The 25384-nt window shown below is 46.6% G+C and overlaps 1 protein-coding gene across 5 annotated transcripts in view; it reads right to left on the reverse strand.

Annotated features, from left to right (window-relative positions):
• Window positions 1–6245: 6245 nt before the first annotated feature.
• Window positions 6246–25384, reverse strand: part of CCNY (cyclin Y) — a 268565-nt gene continuing 249426 nt past the window's right edge. For 4 of the 5 annotated variants that reach the window (XM_064368452.1, XM_012445622.3, XM_012445624.2 and 1 more), the window contains 3 exons: window positions 20018–20184; window positions 12111–12273; window positions 6246–8952 (listed from right to left, as the gene is read on the reverse strand). In XM_064368452.1, the coding sequence (XP_064224522.1) occupies window positions 8836–8952; window positions 12111–12273; window positions 20018–20184 (447 nt within the window). In that variant the 3' untranslated portion in view covers window positions 6246–8835. The remainder of the gene's footprint in view (window positions 8953–12110; window positions 12274–20017; window positions 20185–25384) is intronic. The other variant, XM_012445623.3, reaches the window with a different exon arrangement.

The following is a 25384-nucleotide window of genomic DNA, read 5'->3' on the forward strand; positions in this document are numbered from 1 at the left end:
GCAATACAAGAGCAACAAGGAGGATCCCTTCCCCGGGGGAGGACGAGGCATTGAAGCAGATGTCTGAGTGAGAAGGGTGCGCAGTGCGGGTGTCCGGGGGGACGCAGGGCAGACAGAAACAGCAGCACAGAGACAGGTCCTGAATCGGGACGGAACTCGGTGTACTTAGAGAGCACACACGGACAAAAGGGAGAGTGGGAACGAGAGACGTGACGTGTTGGTCCTGCGACTTCCCACTCAGGAACACGGCACCGTCTCTTTCGTTCAGGTCTTCTGTGATGACTGCCGGCAAAGATTGGAATTTTATTCAGGAACTACACCTGTGTCGGTTCTCTAGGGCTGGAAATAGCAAATTTCCATACACCAGATGGCTCCCAACAACAGAAATTTACTGTCGCTGTTTTGGAGGCTGAAGTCTGAAATCAAGGTGCCAGCAGGGCCACACACTCTGGAAACTCCAGGGAAGGATTCTTCCTGGCCTCTTCCAGCTCCTGCTGGCGCTGGCCAACCTTGGCGTCCTTGGCTTGTGACCGCATCATTCCAATCTCTGCCTTCACCTGCACAGCGTGTCGTCCCTGTGTCTGCTCACTGCCCTCTCCTTATGGAGGACACCGATAGTGGGATTTAGGCCCACCCTAGTCCAATAAGACCTACTCTTTTTTTTTTTTTTTTTTTTTTTTTGAGACAGAGTTTCGCTCTTGTTACCCAGGCTGGAGTGCAATGGCGCGATCTCGGCTCACCGCAACCTCCGCCTCCTGGGTTCAGGCAATTCTCCTGCCTCAGCCTCATGAGTAGCTGGGATTACAGGCATGCACCACTGTGCCCAGCTAATTTTTTGTATTTTTAGTAGAGATGGGGTTTCACCATGTTGACCAGGATGGTCTCGATCTCTTGACCTCGTGATCCACCCGCCTCGGCCTCCCAAAGTGCTGGGATTATAGGCGTGAGCCACCGCGCCCGGCCAGGACCTACTGTTAACTAATTACGCCTGCAAAGACCTTATTTCCAAATAAGGTCATATCTGTACATTTCAGGTTGGCATGAATTTTCAGAGGACACTCCTCAATCCAGCATAGCATGTTTCTAGATGGGTTTCTCCCTAATCGGTGGCAGTGAAAGGCCACATAGCATAGTGATGACAAATACGTTCTGGGTGGGACAAGTGCAGGGGCTCACGCCTGTAATCCCAGGCTTTTGGGAGGCCGAGGCAGGAGGATCACTTGAGTCTAGGAGTTCAAGACCAGCCTGGGCAACATAGTGAGATCCTGCCTCTAAAAAACAAACAAACAAAACTCTGGAATCAGGCTTTCTGGCTCTATCGCTTACTGACCAGGTTTTCACCTCTCCAAGCCTAATAAGCGCCCTCATCCCAGAATAATAGCAGCTACCTCATGAAATCGTAATGGGGATTAAATGAATTAACAAATGCTGAGTTCTTAAACCATGCAGGACACACTATAAATGTTTGATAAATGTGTTCGTTCTTGGATATAATTTGTTGCTATTTTGTTGTTTTTTCCTAGGAGACAAGGTCTTGCTCTGTCACCCACGCTGGAGTGCAGTGACGCCATCACGGCTCTTTGCAGTCTCGAACTCCCGGGCTCAAGTGATCCTCCTGCCTCAGCCTCCCGAGTAGCTGAGACTACAGGCGTATGTGGCAAAATGCAACAATTTTTTGCTACTTTGAATGGCATCTTCTCTCTGTTATATTCGGTTACTGCTGGAGAATCGGAAAACTGTCCATTTTTGCGTACTGATCTTGGAACCATCATCTTACTGAATTCTCGTAATTTTCCAGGTGTTTCTCCTAGATTTTCTTGGTAGCACTCACATTAGCTTCAAGGCACTGAAAAAAAGATACTGAACACGAGATAAGTCACTATAGAACCCATGAGTGCCTGCAGGAGGAAATGATGTTCAAGAACCACTTTCTCTGTACTTTTATTACCAAAGACAGGTGCAGAGGTTCCACCGCACGCCCATGCTAGGATGACAACGTGTTTAGGATGAAAATGTGTCTGTGTTCATTGACCCAGCCCAAACACAGCTTTTGAGAGCAGCAGCCTGGGTTTTTCGTCTTGACTCAGTCCCGCGGCGTCTGAGGCAGGCAGATGGTGGGTACTCGGGGTTTGGACCAGCCTCAGGAACATTCATCTGTAACAACTTACCGATGGTTCACCCCAGAGGTGTGGCAGGAACTGTCTTGTGACAGTGCTGGTCTTTCTCTTCCTACGTGTAACCGATGAAGCGGACATAGCCCTTCTCTGCAGCTTGTGGCCGTCGAGGCGGGAACCGTGCTGCCTGTCACACCCTCTCGTCGAGCACCAGAACCGCGCCTGGCGCGGCGCAGTCTAACTAAACTCTGCGGCAGCTTCCCATTGGCCTTCAAATCTGTGTTTCTCACCAATGCCTGCGAGGCCTGGGCTAATCTCCAACCATCTGCCCTTCTCCCCATCTCTGCCACGGAGACGTCCAGTCAAAAGGTCACGTCCACCAAGCTGCCAGCTCCTAGTTACTATCATAACCACTCCGTTTCCCTCCTGACACTTTCCACGATCCTTTTTACATGCTAACTTGACCATCTGCTCCACCAGAGCATCCCCCAAGAAAGCCAAGATCTCGTCTATTTCCGCCGTCTCCATCCCCAACACAAAGCAGACAGTGTCCAGCTCAGTATTTGCTGAAGGAAGGAATTGCATCAGTACAAAACGAGTACACACGTTTTCTAGATAATATTCTAGAGCAGGAACTTTGTCTCGAGTTTTGCTGATGTGTAAGCGGCCACGGCTCAGCACAGGATGCTGCACAAGCAGGGGAGGAGCTACCTCACTCTCCATCTTTCTACATTCTGTATTTGTTGTTTTTCACAGATCGCAGGGGGGACTATGATTAGTCTCAAGGCTGCTCCTAGAAAACCCAGCGTAACCATAATGGAATATTAGGAGTGGAAAGGCTCTGGGGAGTCACACATTTCTTTTGTTTTAAAGATGAAGTAACTCAGGATCCAGCAAAGCCATGGGGCTTGCCAGACCACGTGCCCGCTGCATTGCACCACGGCCTGGCCCTGGGGGCGGGTGTCCCACCCCTGTAGAGTCATCATTGCCACGCGCTGTGCCCCAATGCTGCTGTCTGCACAGGAGGAGGTGCAAAATCCTTCTCTTCCAAGGTTGGCTTCCTGAGCTTCAGTCAGAAGGTCTAAGGAAGCATTGCTGGAGCTCACAGAGATGACGCGGCATCCTCTTCAGGACAGATGCACTTGGCGGTGAATTCACACACCTATCTCCACTGTTTGGATTTCCAGGATCCACCAGTGTGGACAAGAACTCACAAACCAAGTCCAGGAACGACCAAGCAGAGGCCACGCTGAGCGTTCAGCTGTATCGGGAAGAGGTGGGGAAGGAGGGACAGCAGCGGGAAACGGGCACCCCGCTTCTGAGACCTGCTGCTTCTACCCACCGCCACCCTTCTCTAGGAGAGCGCCTGGAAAACACAACCGACTTCCCCTGGTCCCGGGTGATCCGTCCCGTTACGCGTGCACTTGGCTTTTACTACGCCCAGCCTTGCGACATCTAGAGAAGCGTCCAACAATTGTGCCTGAATGGCTGAGCAGAGTGCTGAGAAACAAAGGGGATGAAAACAAGTCTCCCTCACAGCCAAGGTCACCGAGAGGCCCAGAGAGGTCATTTGTCCAAGGTCACAGAGCAAGATAATTTTTTGATCCGAGACTAAAATCCAAGGTTCCATGACCACACAGATCAATACCAATGTTAACACGTTATGCATAAATTCTCGTTACATTTAATATTTCTATCCCAAACTCTATTTTGTAATGCTGTTCTTTTATCGTGTATTTGAAATAACTTCTTCATATAAACAAAAATTCTTCAAAGGAAAGCCCCCGACTGAAAGCAAGTCACTTAAAGGCGACAGAGAAGTCTGTGGAGACCTGCAGAATCGGAACATCATGAAGTCAGATGTGATGTCTGAATTCGCTTCTTACTGTAACAGGTTCTGCAGAACTCTTTTTCACAGAGACCCAGGGAGGACAGATACAGTTGCCAGGACGTCCTCACCTGGGTGCTGTGTCCAGCCCGGACCTGCCACAGTGCACACGGACAGCAGCCACCAAAGAGTCTCTCATCTGACAGATCAAGAAGCTCATTTCGGGGTTATCACTGCTGAGGACAGTGACAGACAGGACCTTTAGCCCCTTCACATATGCAAACCTAGTAAGAAAAGCTAACAGGAAAACCAGGCAGGGAGCCCGCTGACTTAAGAGGCTCAAACTCCAGTTCCACCACGGCAACTGCAAACACTCCGGGGCAGTCCCCCAGCCCTGCTTGGGTGCAGCAGCTCTAGCAGACTTTGTTTGCTGTTTGCAGACCTTGCCTTGAAGCCCATGCAGCTCAGGACATAACACCCTGGGAGGGTGAGGCAAGAGAAGCGCTTGAAGCCAGGGGTTTGACCAGCGTGGGCAACGAAGCAAGACCCCCCTTTCTACAGAAAATTTAAAATTAGCTTGGCCAGGGCGGTGGCTCACACCTGTAATCCCAGCACTTTGGGAGGCAGAGGCAGGTGGATCGCTAGAGGTCAGGAGTTCGAGGCCAGCCTGGCCAACATGGTGAAACCTCATCTCTACTAAAAATACAAAAATGAGCCAGGTGTGGTGGCGGGGGCCTATAGTTCCAGCTACTCGGGAGGCTGAGGCAGGAGAATCACTTGAACCTGGGAGGTGGAGGTTGCAGTGAGCTGAGATTGCACCACTGCACTCCAGGCTGGGTGACAGAGCGAGACTTCATCTCAAAAAAAAAAATGAAAAATTAATTAGCTGGGCACGGTGGCACATGCCCATCATCCCAGGGAGGCTGAGGCAGGAGGATCACTTGAGCCCAGAGTTCGAGGCTACAGTGAGCTGGAATTGTGCCACCGCACATCAGGCAGGGTGACAAAGTGAGACTCTGTTTCAAAAAAAAAAAATCTAAAACCCAAGTTATGTATCGTTTTTCAGTCTCAGCGCAAGGGCAGGTATCTTGTTTCCTTCACTTTCTCAACAAGGGTGGGGCCTCATTATGGCTGACTTTTCAGATGATTAATGTCTTTCAGACCCACTCAAGACGCTGACGCCAATGACATCCAGGGAGAGAAAGTGATTTCAGACAAAATACAGCATCCATATGAAGGTGCCAAGCTCTACTGGGTCTCTACTGTGCAACCTCGCAATTGCTGGAGTAGGTCTCATACTTCCGTGAGTCGATCAAGAACACAGGGCCAGTATCACTTTCTGCCGCTGCCCTTGCAAAGAACTGGTTCAATGAGCATCCATAAACCTCTTGAATTTTATCTCAATATAATAACTCAAAAAATGCAGCAGGAAGGCAGGAACTATTTTGTTCTATATATGTATTTATTCAACATTTATTAAATGCCTACAATAACCAGGAATCATGTTTTATTTTTTAAAAATTTCAAATCTGGGCTGGGCATGGTGGCTCATACCTGCAATCCTAGTACTTTGGGAGGCTGAGGTGGGCAGATCACTTGAGGTCAAGTTCGACGCCAGCCTGGCCAATATGGTGAAATCCCATCTCTACTAAAACTGCAAAAATCAGCCAGGTGTGGTGGCAGGTGCCTGTAATCCCAGCTACTCGGGAGGCTGAGGCAGGAGAAGTGCTTGAACCCTGGAGGCGGAGGTTACAGTGAGCCCAGATCATGCTACTGCTCTCCAGCCTGGGCAACAGAGCGAGACTCTGTCTCAAAAATAAATAAATAATAAAAAAATTTCAAATCTGTAAAATATGGCCCCAGGTGAGAAGTTATCATAAGCAGCAGGACAAGTTAAAATCATTCACTCTCCAAATGCTGCTTTGCAGCTTAAAGGAAACCCAAGATGGAGATGCCCTGCCCAAGCCCGAGAGAAGGCAGGCAGAGAGCCAGCCCAGAAGAGGGGGCAGGATGGGTGCCAATGCCTCCGGCCTCACCTCGTGCATGAAGGCACATTCTGATCTTGACAGGATTTCTCATCTGCCCTCCAATTTGGTTTTAAACACCTGACTTCTTTCCCTTTTTCTAAGTTAAAAAAAAAAAAAAAGTAAAACAAACCAAGAAGATTCATCAGGATATTTAGTGTCCCAATGACTTTGTTGTTTAAATCAAATCTAAAATTAAAGCCAATAAACTGTGTGGTTTCCTTCATCCTTCATTAATGACAAAAACTCTCCATTCAAAAACTACACTAAGACAATGTGTTCCTCAATAGTAATCCAGCTTTAATGGTAGAGCATTAATTTGCCTTACAAACAAATTACAGTCACTATGATTTATCAATAGGTACTGTACTGGTTTTTTTTCTTTTGGCAAACTTTGCACAAATCAGAGAAGAAAACATAACTATTCATCATCATGTAGAAAAAGAAAAGAAAATGAACCTCAAGTATCTACCTGTCAAGTGATTCATCCTGCCAGTAAAACTAAAATCTACACTTACAGCAGAGTTTTAAACATCCCGAGTGCAAGAAACATAACCAATTCATACAGATCAATACTAATTAATGAATATGGAAAATTTTCCTATACAGAGGTAGAGTCCAGGGCACAGGCTAAAACAGTATTCAGTAGTCTAAACAAGACTGAGTCAGGTTTTATGGAATCCACTTTAAATTTTAGGTATCAGACTGTATGTACATACATACAATAAATAGACTATACAATTTTTAAAGTAGTTTAATAAACTCCACAAAATAATAGCAGATGCATTGAAATATTTACATAATTTGCTTTTCAAATCTCTCATTCAAATAAAAGGGATAAAAATAAAATTTCTGCTATTAAGGCAGCAGAACCTCTTTCCTGAAATGGATCGGTAAAATAAGAGACTTTACTTGAGAGGAACTAATTTATGTTTAAGAGGTATTCATATTCAGCTAAGAAAATACATCCCTTTTTCAGCTATATAGATTAGGGAATATAAAATGATATTTTCTACATTTTTAGACCTGTATTTAAAGTTCTAAATTCAACTCTGACTTGAAGAGAGAAGCTGATTTTGGTACCCATACGGAGTAGATCATCACAATTACAATGGAAAGATAATTAACATTTTATCTTCTGTTTGCTTGCTTTTGAAAGTTTGGGTCAGAAAGGCTGTGATAATAATTCTGGCCCAAACAGGTATGCTTGTACCTGACACAAATTTCACCAAAACCTGACACTTTGGCTTGGTGTTCTCGGGATTTTGACTTTCTGAGTCCCTTCCATTTCCAAATCGTGTTTCATTGAGAGCAGGCAATGTCTGGGTATCAGGTGTATGAATCAAGACTAATTAAGATGCCAAAGTTTTCCAAGCTCACATGGGAAGAAGGTGAAACACTGACCTGCTGCTGCCACTGGCCTCCCAGAGACTTGAAAAGGGAAACAACTCAGAAACCCATCACTGAGACCTAAGAAAATATGCAAAAACCCAAAGCATCATAGATGCAAGTGACTCACACTCTCAGACTTTAGATCAAATTCGCTATTTCATATTCTACCGTTACCTCTTTTTCTTTACATAAAAGATTCTTATTGAGCCCGTAAGGGAATCAGGGATCATCAGAAAATGAAAAAGAACGGTCATAATTAATGAAGCATTAACCTTCACAGTTTGAATTTTGTAGAACTTCTCTAAGCACCCACAATGAAAATGCAAGTTGAGTTTTTTTATTCAATCATTCTGTGAAAAATACTTCAGTAAATAGTAACATTTTTCCCTTCAATGATCTTCCCACTGGAATATCCAACCCATCCTCGTTTTTATTTTTTATTTTAGATTTTTAAAAAATTTTATACAAATAGACTAACTTCGATTTAAAGTAAACATATAAAAATTGAGAAGAATATTGCTTGCAACAATGGACTTGTAAGGAGAGGAATGAATCAGGCAGGGGTACAAAGAAATGGCTCCTACTCGGTAGCTTCGGGCCACGCCCAGCACTCTGGAGAAGGCTCCCGGGACACCCTCTGCTGCACAGCGTCCTTCAGCCCACAAAGTCTGACTGATTTTGTAATGACAACTTCAGGCCAGGAAAAATACAAATGCAAGAAAATCGGAAGGCACAAGCACCCATGTGATCTAGAATGTTCTTGGGGTGAGTAGTAAGGAGGGAACGGGGTACTTTTGGTTCAGCACTATAGTCAAGTTACTTTCGCCATTGTTGAAGAAAAACGGTATAAAATAAGGGTGTACAGAAATGGAACGAGCACAGCCCACTGGTGAGGAAGAAAGCTCAGAAGACAGCGCGCAGAAATAGTACGGAGAGAAATGACCAGGACTGTTTATTTGGAAGTCTGCGCCATGGTGGGTACAAACTACATACCCTGCTCTGTGGGACCAAAACCAAAACAGGGCAAAAACAAATGAACAAAAATCCCCCATCCCCAAAAAGCAGCAGCAGGAATGCAAGAAGTCTTACAGGACACACCGGCCCAGCCCCGGGTGCAGCCAGCTCTGCACCCACCGCGGCGCTCGCCAACTTCAACTACCGCCCCCACGGGGACGCCAGAGGGCCGGGCGCTCAACCATTTTCCCTGCCTCTCCACGACTTTGTCCTCCTCCAGGATTCGAGTCCGCTTCCTCCACGAGGGAAGCGCCGCTGCTGACAGTGGGGAGAGCGAGCCGGGATCTCCAGGGCACTGACGCTTCCTCCAAGCCTTGCTGCGCGGGCGCTCATCCAGGCAGCCGACGGAGCTATGCGTTAAAAAAGGAAAGAAAAAACAAAAAACAAACCCACCCCAAGTCTGTCTTTTCTCAAACTAAAGGAGAAAGTAAGGGATGGTGTGGCCTCCGGCGGGCCTCCACGGTTAGGAGATGATGGCCGGGGACCACCGGGGCAGAGTCAGGTTGTCCGCACTGGCTGAGCGCTTCCTCGCGGATCTTCTCAGGTCCTTGTACTTGTCCTCGCAGAGGCGAGAGATGGCCTGAGGGGCAAGAGAGACAGTGGGGGTCAGGACGGGCCACATCCGGACCCGTCGCTCACTCGTCCTGGACGCCGAGGGCCCTGCATGACGGACAGGCAGAGTCCCTGCCCCTGCGGAGCTCCGGTCCACAGCCCAGCTCTCTGCTGGCCGCAGGGAGATATGAGGGGAGTGTAGACTCCGCTCGTTTCCCAAGAGCTCCCAGGCTGAGAAAAGACTCTTCAGAATGCGAAATAACAGGACAGCGTCGCCCCACAGGCGGCCCGACTGGGGTCAACGCTCTCCCCACCTAGGGGTGTTGGACTGGCCCTGCCCACACGCTCGCTGTTTCCAGTCCTTGGCGTCCTCACCTACAAGCAGGGCAAGAACGGCAGGGCTGGCATGAAGCACAGGCGCTTGGAGCTGAGCCCCACAGGGAGGAGAGCTTGCCCCCGGCGCCGAGGGCAGCTGCAGACCACCAGCTAGAGACTCAGCAGAAAAGGATGGAGGACCTGAGTCACCTCTAGAGGTTGCCAAAAGAGGGACCCAGGGTGGATTGATCACAAAAACATAAGAGGTGGAGATAATGGACTTTGTTGATGAGGAGGCGGGGCGTGGTACCCTGGCGACAACTCTCCCAGAGCTGCCACTGGGTATGGCTAGAACTGGCTGATGGCAAAGGCTGAGCCCGCTTGTCCCTGGAGGGGATGGTCTGGGTCGTGGGAAGGTTTTGATTATTTGGAGAAGAGAAAGAGCAGCCTTGTCAGGACATGACTGGCCTTTTCTCCTGCCCTGGTGAACCCGTAGGGCCTGTGGCCCGGCAGCCCCAGAAGCAAGAGAGAGGGAACAGCAGGCACTGACTCCACCAACCTCGGCCTGTGCTCTCAGGGCAGCTGACCCAGAGCCTCAGATATTCTTCAGCAGAGAACACAGACCCACTTCCCTGCAGGGCTGCGTAGCTGCCAGGAGCTCTGGCTTGTGTCGCCGGCACTGGAGCAGCCGCTGGGGCCATAGCTGCACACAAAGGGGACCAGGGACTACAGCACAGGCTGAGGGGGGCTCACGCTCTCCGGGAAAGCCGGATTCTATCTCACAGCCGTGCTCACCAAGGTTTCGCCGTATTTGCCTTGCAGCAAATCCTGCACAGGGAGGGTTTTCCATTTGTCCTCTCGAATAGATGAGAACTGGGGGACGGGACGGGCTTTCCATTCTAAAGGCCAGCACGCAATCACAGAGGCATGGCCGAGTTCTGAAACTCTCACTGGATTCTTAGTTCTAATCCAGTGCTATGCATTCAGTCTTTTCTATGGTTTACTAAGTTTACTTCTGGGGATTAACATATTACTTTTAAAATTTTTATTTAATGTTTTTCTTTCGTAAGCATGTAATCCATAAGAGCTCTCTTCCCCCAGCTCTAGCCCACGGTGTGGCCAGGCCATCATGCTGCCACACCAACCCTGCACTGAGTGATGACATCCCATCTGGGAAGGACAGTGAGTGGGCGGCACAGGGACCTCTGTGTCTCATGAGCCGGGGACATTGTGCCTCCACTACTCAGAAAGGCTCTGTGGGATGAGACCAAGGCAGGATTGGGAGCAAGGTGCAGAGGGGAAAGGCTGGGGCACACTCTCTCTGGAGGAGGGGTCTCTCCCCAAGGATCCTGCTTAATTACCACCCCACCCCTTCTCCTGCCAAAAGCTCAGGTGGGAAGAGCCTGGTGAACATATGAGGAGGAAGAGCCACATACAAATATGCTGTGAGGAGACCCAAAATTACACAGCTCAACAATGACGGCCTGAAAACCAGACCAAGACCAGCCGGGCACGGTGGCTCATGCCTGTCATCCCAGCACCTTGGAAAGCCAAGGCTGGTGGATCATGAGGTCAGGAGTTCGAGACCAGTCTAGCCAACATAGTGAAACCACGTCTCAACTAAAAATACAAAAAATTAGCCAGGCGTGGTGGCATGCGCCTGTAATCCCAGCTACTCAGGAGGCTGAGGCAGGAGAATCATGTGAACCTGGGAGGCAAAGGCTGCAGTGAGCAAGAGTGTGCCACTGCACTCCAGCCCAGGTGACGGTAAAAGACTCCATCTTAAAAAAAAAAAAGAAGAAGAAGAAAACCAGACCAAGACCGATAGTGCTGCCCACAGCTCTAACTGGACGATGGAAAAAGTAGATTGAAAAAAAAAAAAAATCAAAAGCAGAATCAAACCTCTTTGGATTCCCGATTGTTAATATCATCTGGCAGCTTTTTCCTATAAAGGCATGTGCTGGGAAATACCTTTTTGTGGGGATTATATTGTGGAAAATGCTTTTTAGGGGGGCTTATGTTTTTTTTAAACCTATCTGTAAAGATAAGGGTCTTAAAAAATATTTAATTTCAAAACAGAACTGCAACGGTTCACACTGGTAATCCCAGCACTTTGGGAGGCTGAGGCGGGCAGATCATGAGGTCAGGAGTTCAAGACCAGCCTGGCCAACCACGATGAAACTCCATAAATACAAAAATTAGCTCGGCATGGTAGCATGCGCCTGTAGTCCCAGCTACTTGGGAGGCTGAGGCAGGAGAATCACTTGAACCTGGGAGGAGGAGGTTGTGGTGAGCTGAGATGGCGCCACTGCACTCCAGCCTGGCCAACAGAGCGAGACTCTGTCTAAAACTAATAAGAATCCATGCTTATTAAGTATAAAATGATATTAAAGGGGTTATTAAAAATATGAAGCGGTTGGCAGGGCATGGTGGCTCACGTCTGTAATCCCAGCACTTTGGGAGGCCAAGGCAGGTGGATCACCTGAGGTCAGGAGTTCGAGACCAGCCCGGTCAACATGGTGAAACCCTGTCGCTACTAAAAATACAAAATTAGCTGGGAGTGGTGGCACATGCCTGTAATCCCAGCTACTCAGGAGGTTGAAGCATAAGAATCACTTGAACCCGGGAGGCAGAGGCTGCAGTGAGCCGAGATTGTGCAACTGTACTCCAGCCTGGGTGACAGAGTGAGACTCTGCCTCAAAAAAAAAAGCAGAAAATACTATAATGAACTGCCCAGCTGTATGTCCTAGTTGCTCATCTTTATTTTACATCATGTCGTGGGGGAAATGATCAATATGACCATATGTCCCTGGCCCTCCGATGATGCATCTGCAACAGCACACCAAGAAACGCTGTTTTAAAGCATCTTACCTCAAGCTTGTGAGCCCTCTCCCTGCTCAGGGGCTCCAAGGGAAAGCTCAGGTTGTTTGCTTCTGCCAGAGAACGAAGATCGAAATAATACTTGGCATAGACACTGGAAGGAACATTGATGTTGAACTGCAGCAATTCAAGAAACTGTCGCTCTAGCTCGTTCCTGCAAAGCAAAGACAAAAATAGCCTGTGCTTAGCCACACACCAGGCCGCATGGCCTGCCAAGGCAAGTTGCTAGAGACCAGCCTCCAGAAAACTGCATCCTCCAGGGAGACTAGTGATCTAATCAAATGCCTGGTTGGACACCAGAGTTGCAGTCTAACCACCACATTGGGATTAAAAGCCGAATCCACTTGATCTGGTGCCCAGATGGATGAGGACTGATTAATTGGGATGATCACCAGGAAGGCTTCCAGGGTGAGTCACTTCGCTGAGATCTAACACACACAGCAGGTTCTGGCTGCACGCCTCCGAGAGAAAAGGCTGCTAACACAGGGCAGACGGAGCAGCCAAGAGCTGCCATGTGAGTCCAGTGAGGGCCCTAGTCAGGTGCCCAGAGCAAACACTCAGCCTCTGCAGACCTGGCTTCCTCGGTGGCCCCTCCCTGCCTCCAGGGAGAAAAGAGGGGAGGAACAGTGTAGGGGATTTCTTAGGCAAAAGGTAGGGATTGGGGGAGGAGGGTGTCTAGTCTCTGCCTCAGTCTCTTAAATAGAGAACTCACAAGCCGGGAAGAGTGGAAGCAGTAGTTCCCATCACCTGGTGGGCTTGTTAGAATAGACATGAGGATCCACCCTCACACTGTGGGGATCAGTAGGTCTGGGGTGGGGCCTGGGAATGTGCATTTCTAAGGAGCTCCCAGGTGATGGTGAGGCTGAGGCCGTTGCCCCAGCCCCATACTCTGAGAACCACTCGACTAAAAAGGTACGACAGGAGAGGAGGTGCTAAGATCCCCCCTGCCTTTGCCAGCCCGTCTACATGTTGATGGGTTGCTGGAAAAAACTTAAAAACTACTTTGAGAACTTGTCATGTCAGTTATCTTTCAAATTAGGTTTCTTTCTAGACAGTTCCTCTGGGTAGGGGGAACCTTCTCAGTGAGGGAACTATTTGTGGAGCACGGGTCCTAGGTCAGGCCCTCAGATTCAGCACACTGTCCCCAGGAAGCCCCACGGGTGCCCACCCACTGCACACTGTCCAGGCACCTCCTGTCCCTGCTCACACTGTGCAGCCTGGGCTGTTGGCCTCGGCCTCTCCGGCTGGTCTCCTCATAGCCGGGAACGGCAGCATCTGCTTTTCTGTTCCTAGCCCCCAGTATGGAACCTGTCAGAAGGCTTCCCACAGCAGTGAGAGCTGAACTGAGGTGAGGGAAGCATGGAGCTCTGGTGGAGAGGATCCAGGGCTGGGGAGCGGGTGTTTCCAGCAGAGTGGGTCCCCTCCAACCACGTGCACCTGCTGCAGGTGGCCAGGATACACCATCACCATTGCCTGTGAGTGAAGCTCAGGTCCTAGTGCAGGGCCTCCGCCCTCCCGACCCTGATCCCAGCCTTGGCATTCTGTGTTATGTCCCACCAACTCCGCTGAATGCTGAGGGTCTGGGTCTGGGCCCCACATGCAGGCACCATCCTGTCCCGAGTGGTGTCCCCAAGACCCCTATGGCTGTTCCCGGTGAATCACAGCACTCAGCTATGAGGGACTGAGGAGGGCTCCATGCCAGTTCACGCTGCTGTGACAAAGGACAGGAGCAGTAAGGAGGTGGGCAGGGAGGCTGGGGCTGAGCAAGGCCGGTGGATCTGGGGAGACAGAAGTTGCTGGGAAAGGAACACTGGGACCCGTGGGCAGGCGGCTAGGAGGGAGGCCCGAGGAGGGCCCGTTCTGGTCTTTTCATCAGATGGAGAGCGTCACTGCTTGTTTCCATACAGTCTTGTGAAAGGAGCTGTAACAAGCTCCAAATGTATCTACTGTACTACATTTTATAGTTTTTAAGAATTTAGGCCGGGCGTGATGGTTCACGCCTGTAATCCCAGCACTTTGGGAGGCTGAGATGGGTGGATCACCTGAGGTTAGGAGTTTGAAACCAGCATGGTCAACATCGTGAAACCTCATCTCTACTACAAATATGAAAATTAGCCAGGCGTGGTGGCAGGGGCCTGTAATCCCAGCTACTTGGGAGGCCGAGGCAGGAGAATCGCTTGAACCAGGAGGCGGAGGATGCAGTGACCCGAGGTCACCCCATTGCACTCCAGCCTGAGCAATAGAGCGAGACTCTGTCTCAAAAAAAAAAAAAAATGTTTCATTTAAATGAGATTTAATAAGAGATCATCCTGTGAAATACTGGAACCCAGGTAAGATTTCAATGAAACGAAAGTGTCAGAAGCACCGCTAAGGCCAGAAGTGCCAACATAAACCAAGGAGCAAATGCCAGGTGAACCTGGGAGCTATCTGCGGACACACCGCCGTCTGGTGGCCAACAGGCGTCACTGCAAAGCGTATTCTCTCAATGCTAAGAAGGGCTTACTATTCTAAGAGAACAGCCTGATAATCCTGCCCGAAATGATAAACAGACACCATGGTTCCAGATGGAGGCAGACACTATGAGCAAAGACAAGAGGAAGCTGCTTTTCAACGAGGTGGCATTTTCCCAGCGTTCCCTGGAAAACAGAACAACCTTTCTCCAAGCTTAAGTTTCTGGGTAAGTTTTCGGGAAATAAGAGATTTTAGAGCTGTTGTGTTTTCAAACAATAAAATTTTTTCTAAAAATTTTGAAAATAATTTTTTCTAAAGATTTAGAAAATAAAAATAATTTCCCAAACTTGAATTTCCAAACTGCAGCAGCATTATCTGTTACAGGGAGACTGACAGCTTGCTATGTGATAAATCATCATAAAACGAATGTGATGCCAAGAATGGGCCTTACGGATTCACGATCTGCATTTAGATAACTAGGAAGAAACAGTTTTGCTGTAAAACGTTGTAAGAAATATATTTAAGTCAATCAACAAAAAGCACATTTCAGAATTATTTGTTACACTAGATCAACAGTGTATTCAGCAACTTGAAAACAGAATTCTAAAATGTTATAAAAAGAGTTGTTTTAATCATCTAATATGCCGCCTACTTTTCTAGAAACTAGGGTCACTTCTCAAAAGAACTAGAAGCAGAGTCTTGAAGAGGTATCTTCACAGCCATGTTCACAGCCTCCATTCCTAGTAGCGTAATGTGGAAGCAACCCACGTGTCCATGGATGAATAAATGGATAAACAAAACAGGGCACATACCCCCAATGAAATATTACACAGCCCTAAAAAAAAAAGGAAATTGAGACACATGCTATACAACATGGACGAACACTGAGGACATTACGGCAAGTGAAACACGCCGGACACGGAAGGACACAGACTGTATGATCCCACTTGTGTCAGGTCCCTAGAGAAGTCAAGTTCACGGAGACAAAAAGTGAACAGTGATGACCACGAGCCGGAGGATGGAGGAATGGCAAGTTAGTGTTTAATGGGAGCAGAGTCTGAGTTTGCAAAAATGAAGGGTTCTAGAGATGGATGGTGGTAATGGTTGTGCAACAATATGAATGTACTTAATGCTACAGAAATGTACACTTAAAAATAGCTACAATATTTTTGTAGCTACAATATAAATGTAGCTACAATTTATGCTACATACATTTTACAACTTAAAAACAAAATAATGCCAGACACAGAGGAACTGAGGTTCTTTCTCTGGGACCTTCTGTGCCATGCAACACTTGGACAAGTCACTTGATTTCTCCTTATTCGGATTTGCCTACACATGAAAATGACGCAGGAACACGGCAAAACAAAAACAAGAAACAGACAAACCTCAAGGTGTAATTCTTTTTTACAGCATTTTTGCCTACAGAACTCTGCGCAGGGAAATTTCATTGTCCTTTCCCCATCCACAGCAGTTGCCACTTCTTGCTCTAAGCTGGCCTGTGATGCCATGACCACTGATTGCTGGCAAGAGGGGGAGCTCTGGCTGGCCCTCAGACTCATCTTCTCACACGAGGTCTGCCTGAAGCTAACGTCTGACTGGCGCTGGTGACTATCCACATGACCTGGTGCCCTGACTGTTCTGCCTGCAAGTCCCAGTGACACTCGTCGTATGGTGCTCTGCAGCCTCCACCCACAGACGCACAACCACACGGTCAGCTGCCTTCCAAGCCACAACCCTGCTGTCCAAAGGTACATGGGGGGACGCAAGTTCTCACTGCTGGATGATTCTCGAGCAGGACATTAGCCTATGGTCAAAAATACCAGGAAGGTCCCTTTAGGAAGCTGGGACACAGAGAAGGCAGGAAGAAGGGTACCTGGAAAAACAAGCACTTCCAAAAACCCCATTTGAAAAGCTCTCCATCTGAAACCTGTGAACCCTCTCCCTGCTCAGGAGCTCCAAGGGAAAGCTCGGTTGTTTGCCCCTGCCGGGAAACCGAGGGCTCTGCAAGGAAAGCAGAGGAGCACAGGGCGCCTGAGCCGCATCTCCCCAGGATCCGTTCTCCAGCCTGGCAGAGGGCAGTGGAACAAGGCGGCACTCTGGAGTTTCTTCAGGAGAACTATTTACGGTCAGACCTTTTAGAAACATAACGTCTTCCTGAATGCCTCCTTCCTCTGCCCAGTTCCAGGCATGTGGGACACTGATCAAATGCTGCATGAGTCGCTAAGGTTCAGCCAGTGGTTCAAATGCGGATGGGGTAGACTGGGCACCAGTGGCTTTCAAAAAAGACAAAAAACATGCTAAAAAATTATCAATTTTCTTTGGACAAAATATGGAACAGAATTTTAGCATCAATCCTATTTTACTAACCATAGTGCTGATTCTTTCCAATTCTTAATGAGTAAAGCAGCAGTTTCACTCAATATAGTAACTATTACTATTTTGCACTTGAAAAAAATCCAACCTTATTATAATTGCTTAAGGTACTGACTGCCCAACAAAAGAAGAGATATTAAGGCTATCATTATCGAAACAATTCTTGATAATAAGTTAATTTCAGCTGAATGAACCCTGGTCAATTGTTTTAACTTCTCTGTGTAGAAAAAGAGTTGACTTACAAAATAATAGGTTTTTTTAAAAGTAAGTATTAGATAAATGAAACAACTGTAGCTCCTACTGCTTAGAAGAGAAGAAACATACACTTTGACTGACTTACTAATCCAGTGATTGGGTGGGCATCTTACTTAATTCTCAGTGCCTCATTTTCATCTGTAAAAAGGGAATAATAATAGTACCGCCTCATCGATAAACGTGAGATGTGAATTAACACAGAAAAGTCTTCTTCTTTTTTTTTTTTTAGCTAGGAAGTACTCAATATATGATAGCTGCTGTTGTTGTTGTTACTGCGATTATAAATATTCCTGGTAATTGTCTGGTTTTTAATGACTTGAATTTAAACCTTCAATGAACAGAAACTGAGTACCTAGAAGTCCAAATTACCTGTTACTTTACCCTCCCACCTTTTTATTTAAGGAGAGTAGGAAAAATTAAAAATGAATGTTTCAGGCCCTTAGTTAAAACATCTCCCTAACTGAGGACCAGTAAACATCATTTCCATTTGACCACTGTCTAATGAATGGTCCCTGGGATCAAGAAAGGTGAGCCTTTCCTAATCAGGTGGGGATACACTTCCCCACTTGCTTACTGTGTTGCAGCATTACTTAACCTCTCTAGGTCTCAGTATCCAGATCTGTAACAGGGACATCAGTGCACATGTCACAGGGTTGCTGAGAGGATTCAACTGACACATGCATGATCTGGGCCATGTGTGTCTCCTGACAAATACTTTATAAACATTTCCTCAAAAGTTTTAAATTAAGGATTATCCGTAGAGCCTAAGTTTCCACGACAATTCAGTTTGCTAGCATTTTGGTTAATTAAACCTGGTGGGTTAAGCATAAAAGTACAAAAGGCATCTCCTCCACACCTCTGACGTTCTTCACTGGTCATTTTTCTGTTCTCTTTTATTTTCATGCTTCTGTGGTAATTTGCATTTGTCTCTCACTTCCTGTTGGAAATATAGCTAGGATATAAATAAAAATATTTAAGACTAAGTCTAATTTCATCAGGCATTCTGACTTTAACTGGGAACACCTAGTCATAGTGGGGGTCCTCTGTGCTCTCACAGAACCTGGGTACCACCTAACAGGAGGGGACAGCCAGAAAGTCATCACGTGACGTGTGCAGTTCAGTGTCAAACAATACCAAGGAGCTGAGGAAAGAATAATCCTTTTTTTTTTTTTTTTTTTTTTTTTTGAGGCGGAGTTTCGCTCGTTACCCAGGCTGGAGTGCAATGGCGCGATCACGGCTCACCACAACCTCCGCCTCCTGGGTTCAGGCAATTCTCCTGCCTCAGCCTCCTGAGTAGCTGGGATTACAGGCACGCGCCACCATGCCCAGCTAATTTTTTGTATTAGTAGAGACGGGGTTTCACCATGTTGACCAGAACGGTCTCGATCTCTTGACCTCGTGATCCACCCGTCTCGGCCTCCCAAAGTGCTGGGATTACAGGCTTGAGCCACCGCGCCCGGCCAAGAATAATCCTTAATAAAGCAAACAGGCCAGAATTTCTTATACCTTGCACCCAAATGTCCATCTCCTTTATGATCTGAATGACAACTATTTTAGTAGCTGTTTTCACCATGAAATATAATCAAGAATTTTATTTTTCTTACTATATAGTTCTGATTTTAAAAACATTCTTTATGCTTTTCTTACTTTATGTAATAAAGAACTACAAACACAGGATGAAATTTTATGGTCTGCAGCAGAAACAGGCTCTGCAACAAATGCCCTGACAACATAAGCAAGCACACTTCAAAGGGCACCACAACAATGGGTGCGCAGGGAGTCAGTAACCAGAGGCAAGGAGGGTCCTAGGCTGCTGTGGAATCTGGAACCCGCATGCCCACAAGTCTGCAGCCCAGAGATGCCCCTGCAGTGGTAGTTGTCACAGGCACTGAGAAGCTCCTGCATCCGAGGATTACTGGGTATAGGGGCATGAGTGTAGACTGGGACCAAGCCTCCTCGAGGAGGTTTGCCAAACAAAAAGTATGAGAAAAGTTTTAGCTACAATAATGTCAGAAGTGACTATAAACCATAAGGAACTGTAAGTCAAGTAGGGCTATCTGATTGCTTTCCACAGTTCCTTCTTCCCCAAGGGTTCTGAACTCAGTTCCTGGATTCCCAGTCCCTAGAGGCCCCCCAGACAATAAAATGCAAGTGTCCTACCAATAATTCTCACCTAAATTGAAGACTGGTCCATCTGAGAAACCTGTCACTGCCTGGAAAGCTAGGGGAGTGGACAGCTCTCAGTCCCCACAACCCCCACGGCCGATGCCCCTCCCCGAACCCTGCTCCTGCTGCACTTGGGAGCCCCAGGGACACAAGGCTGACCTGAAGCAACTGAACTTGCAAAACATGACAAAGCAGTGGATGTTTTCTCTGTCAAACTAAACAAAAACGTAAAATATTTTAGCTTTTGTGCTTTCTGGATTGGCTTATTGCCCACAAAGGACTGTATGGGGGCATTACCTCTTTGTGAACAGTCTGCAGTAAGATACGAAGCCCAAATACAGACCATCACAGGCTGCTACCTGTGCTCGGCCACACCTTTCTAATTAAAGTAAAGGAGTGTTTGCCTATACTACAGTTTCCGTAAACCAGTTTCACAAAACCAGGAGGTGTCACCAGTACCTGTTCATGATCCACATGATGAGAAATGCAGGTTTTCATATACAATATTGCACAACCATGCCCCTGTTGTTCCAACTCACAACAGACATTCAGTCAAATGCATTCATTCTGTACCATATGGATCATTAAAAATGCAGGCAGCTTTGTTCCCAAACAGTCTGGCTGAGACTCCCACAAGCCCCGCCACTCACATGTCCTCCACCGTGATGTCTTTCAGGATCTGGCAGTAATCCACATTCCATACAGCCTGGTCATCCCACACCTTGGAGGCCAGCAGGATCGCCCCCAGAACAATCCGCTTCCAGTTGGCCGGACAGATATCTATCTCTGCGTATGTTAAGAGTCTTTCAAGGTACACCTGGGAAGACAAGACAATGCCAGAGCTAAGTGATTTGTTTTCTCTTAAACACCAGCGTTCCTAAAAAAAATGCTAAAATCATGTACTACACCCACCTTTAAATGAGAATTTACTTTCCGATCATATATATTTTTAAAAGGCCAAAGGGCTCAATAGTCTAATGAAACACAGGCTAAAGGTCCCACTGCATCAGTGGACAGTGTGGGTGCAGCTGGATCTTGAACAGACTCTGCAGAGGAACCAATCCCAGGAGTCACAGGCGCACTTCTCAGTCTATCGACTGTGATATCTACACACACTAATGAATGCTCCAACAGAAAAGACAAAGAATGTAGAGAAAACACATTCTATATTACTTGGTTTTATTTTTCAATCATTTTAATGATTTTTAAATCACTGGAAAATAAAAACAAGTAATATAGGATTTCTAAATTGATAGAATTTAGTGTGAAGACAGAGATCAGAAATACCTACAACGCCCACTGTTTACGCTGGGCCATGAGGTAAGAATGACTTTTTTAGTTTCCCATAGTAAAACTCTGTTTATTATGAAAGTATGTCTTGCACTTCTCTGAACTATGAAATTATTACTACAGTTTTTATCAAATGCATTTGCAAAGTGAAAATGTATCAGAAAAAAACAAAATTAGACACCATCCATGCTTTTTTTAAGAACCTGCAGATAAAACTCATTAATTTGTTATAATTATTCATAGTATATAATGTCCATAAAGTCTTAAATATTACAAAATGCAAAAAAGGCATGTGTGGAAAATGTTTATACATAAAAAAAAATACAGATTCTTTTCAGTTAAATGATACCAACACTCCCAAATGGAATGGGAAAGGTTTTTTTAAAAAAAATAAATAAAAGGGAGAATTCACACCTGTTACCTCATTAGGGTATCTGTGAGGAGGAGGCTAAACTTTAAGAAGTTCTTGAGAAAAAGGGTAATTAACACTGATTGGGAGAGGTCTCTTTCAGGATGCCAATACACAAGGCCTGTGAAGGGGCCCCACAACCACGGAAGGTGGGCTGCTCTGGAAGACCCCCAGCTCCCCGCTTGCACAGCTAGGTAGGCGCTATTCTTCCTCCCCAGGGTACACTGGGGAGGAAGAGGTTGGTAAAAGATCACAGGTCTGACTCTGGACGCTGTCTTGAAATGTCTCAGAAGTTGCCACATAGCAGTGAACATGCAGGTCTGGAGCTCCAAGAAGACAGCACTGGGGAGCCACTTTGAGAGTCTGCGACAGGCCCACAAAGCAAAGCCAGGGGCACGGGACCTGGAGGAGGCGTAAGAATGGAGAAAAGGAGGGGCTGGGCCTGAGAGTGAAGGGCCCCTCCCATTTTAAGGGCTGGAGACAGGATGAAGAGGCAGCAAAGGAGAGGGAGTAAAATCTGGTATGCGGTGCTCTTGTAATAGTTTGGAAAAGAACTTCTAAGGCAAAGCTGTGTTTGCAAGTGCCTAAACTAGGCTTGCAATATCATACGGGGCACAGGAGAAGGAAAATGAAGTGGTCTCTTGCGCAATAGAAAATTAAACTGGAGCAGCAAGGACTCTTCAGGCAGTGACTATGCAGGTGGAGGGGCAGGAGAGGAAGCAGTCATGGGGGATTCAGGGGGGAGGAGGCCAGGGAGAGAAGGGCAGAGAGACAGACAGTGGGAGGGAAGACAGAGAGGGTGGGAGAGAGAGGGGGAGGAATAATCCTTAATGGAAGCAAAACTCTGGGCAGATTAAGGATCAAAAGACCATCAGTGAGCTGCACAGGGTCATGAGCAGGGTAGGGTCACAAGCAGCATAAGGTCACACGGCTTGCCCAGCTCCTCTGCAGAGCCCCCCACCCCTCATCCCTAAACCACAGACAGAGTGAGAGGGTCTAACGTTTCCTCAAAGCAACCAGAAGCTTCCTTGTGGCTTATTTTGCCAAGTGCAGTTGTGAAGACCCTGAGAAGTCGGTGGGGTGGGGAGAGGCAGGTCAGACTCTTCTCTGCCTCTTCGGGAGAAATGGTGGCTCTGCCATGATGAGTGGCAAGGGGGATGGCACCCAGCTGTCTGCTGAACAAAAACATCCATGACTAATGGTTCTCTTGCTTAAAAAGATTATTGTTCTGTTTTCAGTGCTTTACTAATGAAACAGCAGTGTTTTAAATCTTAAAAACTTGGACTTTTATGGCTTATTTGTCAGATGTTCTTTAGAATGGATCGGGGCACAGTACAGAAGACAAAGTGAAAATCCTTAAAAGAAAGTACGGTTGACCCCTCAACAACACAGGTTCGAGCTGTGTGGATCCAGTAATGTGCAGATTTTTTCGGTAACGGTTACACCGAATGCGCCTGCCTCTCCGGCCTCCCTTCTGCCTTCTCCAGCTCTTCTGCCTCCACCGCCCTGGAGGCAGCAAGACCGACCCCTCCCCTCCTCAATGCAAAAACGACCAGGATGATGACCTTTATGATGACCCACTTATACTTAATGAAAGGCAAATATATTTCTTGTTCTTATTAACATTTTCTTTTCTCTAGCTTACTTCATTGTAAGAATACAGCACAGCATACATACAATATGGAAAATAGATCGTAATCAAATATTTATGTTATAGGTAAGGCTTTCAGTCAACAGCAAGCTATTAGTTAAGTTTTGTAGGGTCAAAAGTTATACGCAGATTTTCAACTGTGCAGGGTTCTACGCCTCTAACCCTGGAGTTGTTCATGGGTCAGGTGGAGTAACGTGTTTCAAATCCCAAAGGCAAAACAGCCAATAAACTGCGATAAGAGGTTCTACGTGCACTGACGATAAAATGGAAAACCATTATAGAGAAAGTCCACCTTGACCTTCCTAAATTAGCTGGGGTGACCGTCGCCTTGCTCCCAGAGCTGCATTTATCTCAGTGCAGTGCAAGAGCCTCTTCCCTGTGTTTCCCCTAGGAAGCCTGGCTAAGGCCCTCATCTCATCCACAGTGTGCGTGACATCTAGCACAGGGGCCGGCAGAGCATGCTCTCTGAATGCTTAATGGATGCATGGTCCTGCAGGGTCGACAAGGGGCCGCATCCACGCAGGGCTCTGGCAGGCTCCTGAAAGAGCTATAGGAAGGGCAGATTTACAGCACAAGGGAAGTCGGTGGGACTACATACAGGAGAGTCCTCTAGTAAAACGACCACAAATAATGGCATTCAGGAAAGAGAACTGCATCGTGTCGACAAAGGTGTAGTGAATTAAGGGAAACTGAGTCCTTAGCTTGTGAGAAAGGTGCCGTAGTGAAAAATAAAGTTCAGAGGCGGCAGCTCCAGGCAGAAAGAGTCTACTCTGCTACGGGCACACAGGAAGCAGAGCGACCTTCACATAAGGCACAGAAGTCATGAAGCACAGCATTCTAACTGCACTGGAAGGGCCTTTGTTCCAAGTGTCCTTTACTGAACAATAATAGCAGTAATAGTTGTCACACTATTGGTGGAAAAAAGTAGGTCACTCAATAGAACTCAATAACCTTATCAATTTTTGGAGATTTTCATCTTTAATAGCATTTATTATATTAAGTTTGAAGAGAAAGAACAAGCTAATCTTTTAGATCTTAATTTTCCTCTGCGTGAACATCATAACTCTCCAGGTAAAGATCTAGGTGAGGCTCAGTGGAATTCCAGCTGGCACTGACCTCAGGGCCCCAGGCTGCACATTTTACAAAGGCTGACGACAAACTCCTCTCACTCTCCAACAAAGAGAACCAGAAAATGTGCAATACCACTGTGTTGAGAGCAGCAAACAGGGACTAGAAATAAGTAAACCTCCAGATCATTAAAGCAGCAGAAAAAGAAGACTGTAAAGCAATTTTCACCCAGATCCGGGACACTCCACTCCTGTACAGACATGTGCTGCTCAAATCTCCCACGCTCTCCACAGAGGTCGGTGCTCACTGGCTCAGTACTAAAGCTGACTACGTTTTCTTCTGACTTTGTAATTTATCTTAGTTGATGAATATTGGTAACTCATATTAGGTAATATTAAGGTAATACTTAATGTTTGGGGAAAAAACCAAACAGTCATGAACCAGGTTATGATATATTCCACTACGGCTAACTGAAGGAATCAGACAATAAGATACATCCTGTAACAGGGAGAGCAGTTGCTATACTGGGAGATAAGGCATTCACAGTAAGCTCGACTTAAAAGTACGTCATTTAGCAAAACTGGCCAATAAAACTATAGTCAAGGGTCAGCTGCAACTTCTTTTGTAAACTCCCACTTGGATATTTTAACTCTCTGCCAAGTAAAATAATACACAATTGGTTTTTCTAAACAATATCCCACGACCATTGCTAATAGGTCACTCTTGCTCAACTAAGCTTTCAGATTTAATTTACAAGAACGACTATCCTGAGAAGTCTCTCGAAACCACAGATTAATGAGCAACTACGGAGCTACAAAGAGGCATCAGCTGACTGCACATCACAAAGCTGTTCAGAGGCATTTGGAGGGGATGAAACCAAACTCGCAGAATTGAGGATAGACGCAAACGAGATCCCAATGATGCTGGAATTATTCCCATCCAATTTTAAAGAGTAATACTAGGCCAGTTAATTGTCTGAGTCTGTACCAGATATAATTTCCTTCTGGGTTTTAATTCTGCTGCCTTTCAGCTGTTTGGTTTGGATGATTAGAGCATGTTCCAATAAGGCTGAGGTCGAGACCATCCATACGGGCCAAGGCTTCATGAGGTGAGTCAGCAGCTTCACTCCATTCTCAACTACATTCTGATTCCAGAGTGCTGTCTCATAACTACACTATTTTGGGGGAATTGGGGTAGCTACCCAAACTCCCTGTATTCAGCAGTGCTCTATATACTGCCACTTTTGTGGCCAACAAAAATTATTTTAAAGTAATAATTATTATTATCTGTTTACAAAATTTCTGCCAGTTTCACATTTGGATTCTTTTTGTAACTGATGCTGTAAGATTTTCCAATAGCCTCAACTATACACTTATATTATGGATATAGGTTAATAAATTAATATAAAGTATAATCTTTACCCTAAACTACAGCCAAAACCTCCTTACTGGTATCCCTGGAGAGATCTTAATAAAATGCATGCATGATTCTGTGGGTATCCCGTGGATATGGGTGACACTGTGTCCCCTCTTCCAAAATGCATATGTTGAAGTCCTAACCCCCAGTGCCTCAGAATGGGCCGTATTTGGAGACAAGGCC

The sequence above is a fragment of the Aotus nancymaae genome, unplaced genomic scaffold (genome assembly GCF_030222135.1).
Source record: "Aotus nancymaae isolate 86718 unplaced genomic scaffold, 86718_ANA_hifiasm-v0.15.2.pri h1tg000077l, whole genome shotgun sequence".
NCBI classification, from domain to species: domain Eukaryota; kingdom Metazoa; phylum Chordata; class Mammalia; order Primates; family Aotidae; genus Aotus; species Aotus nancymaae.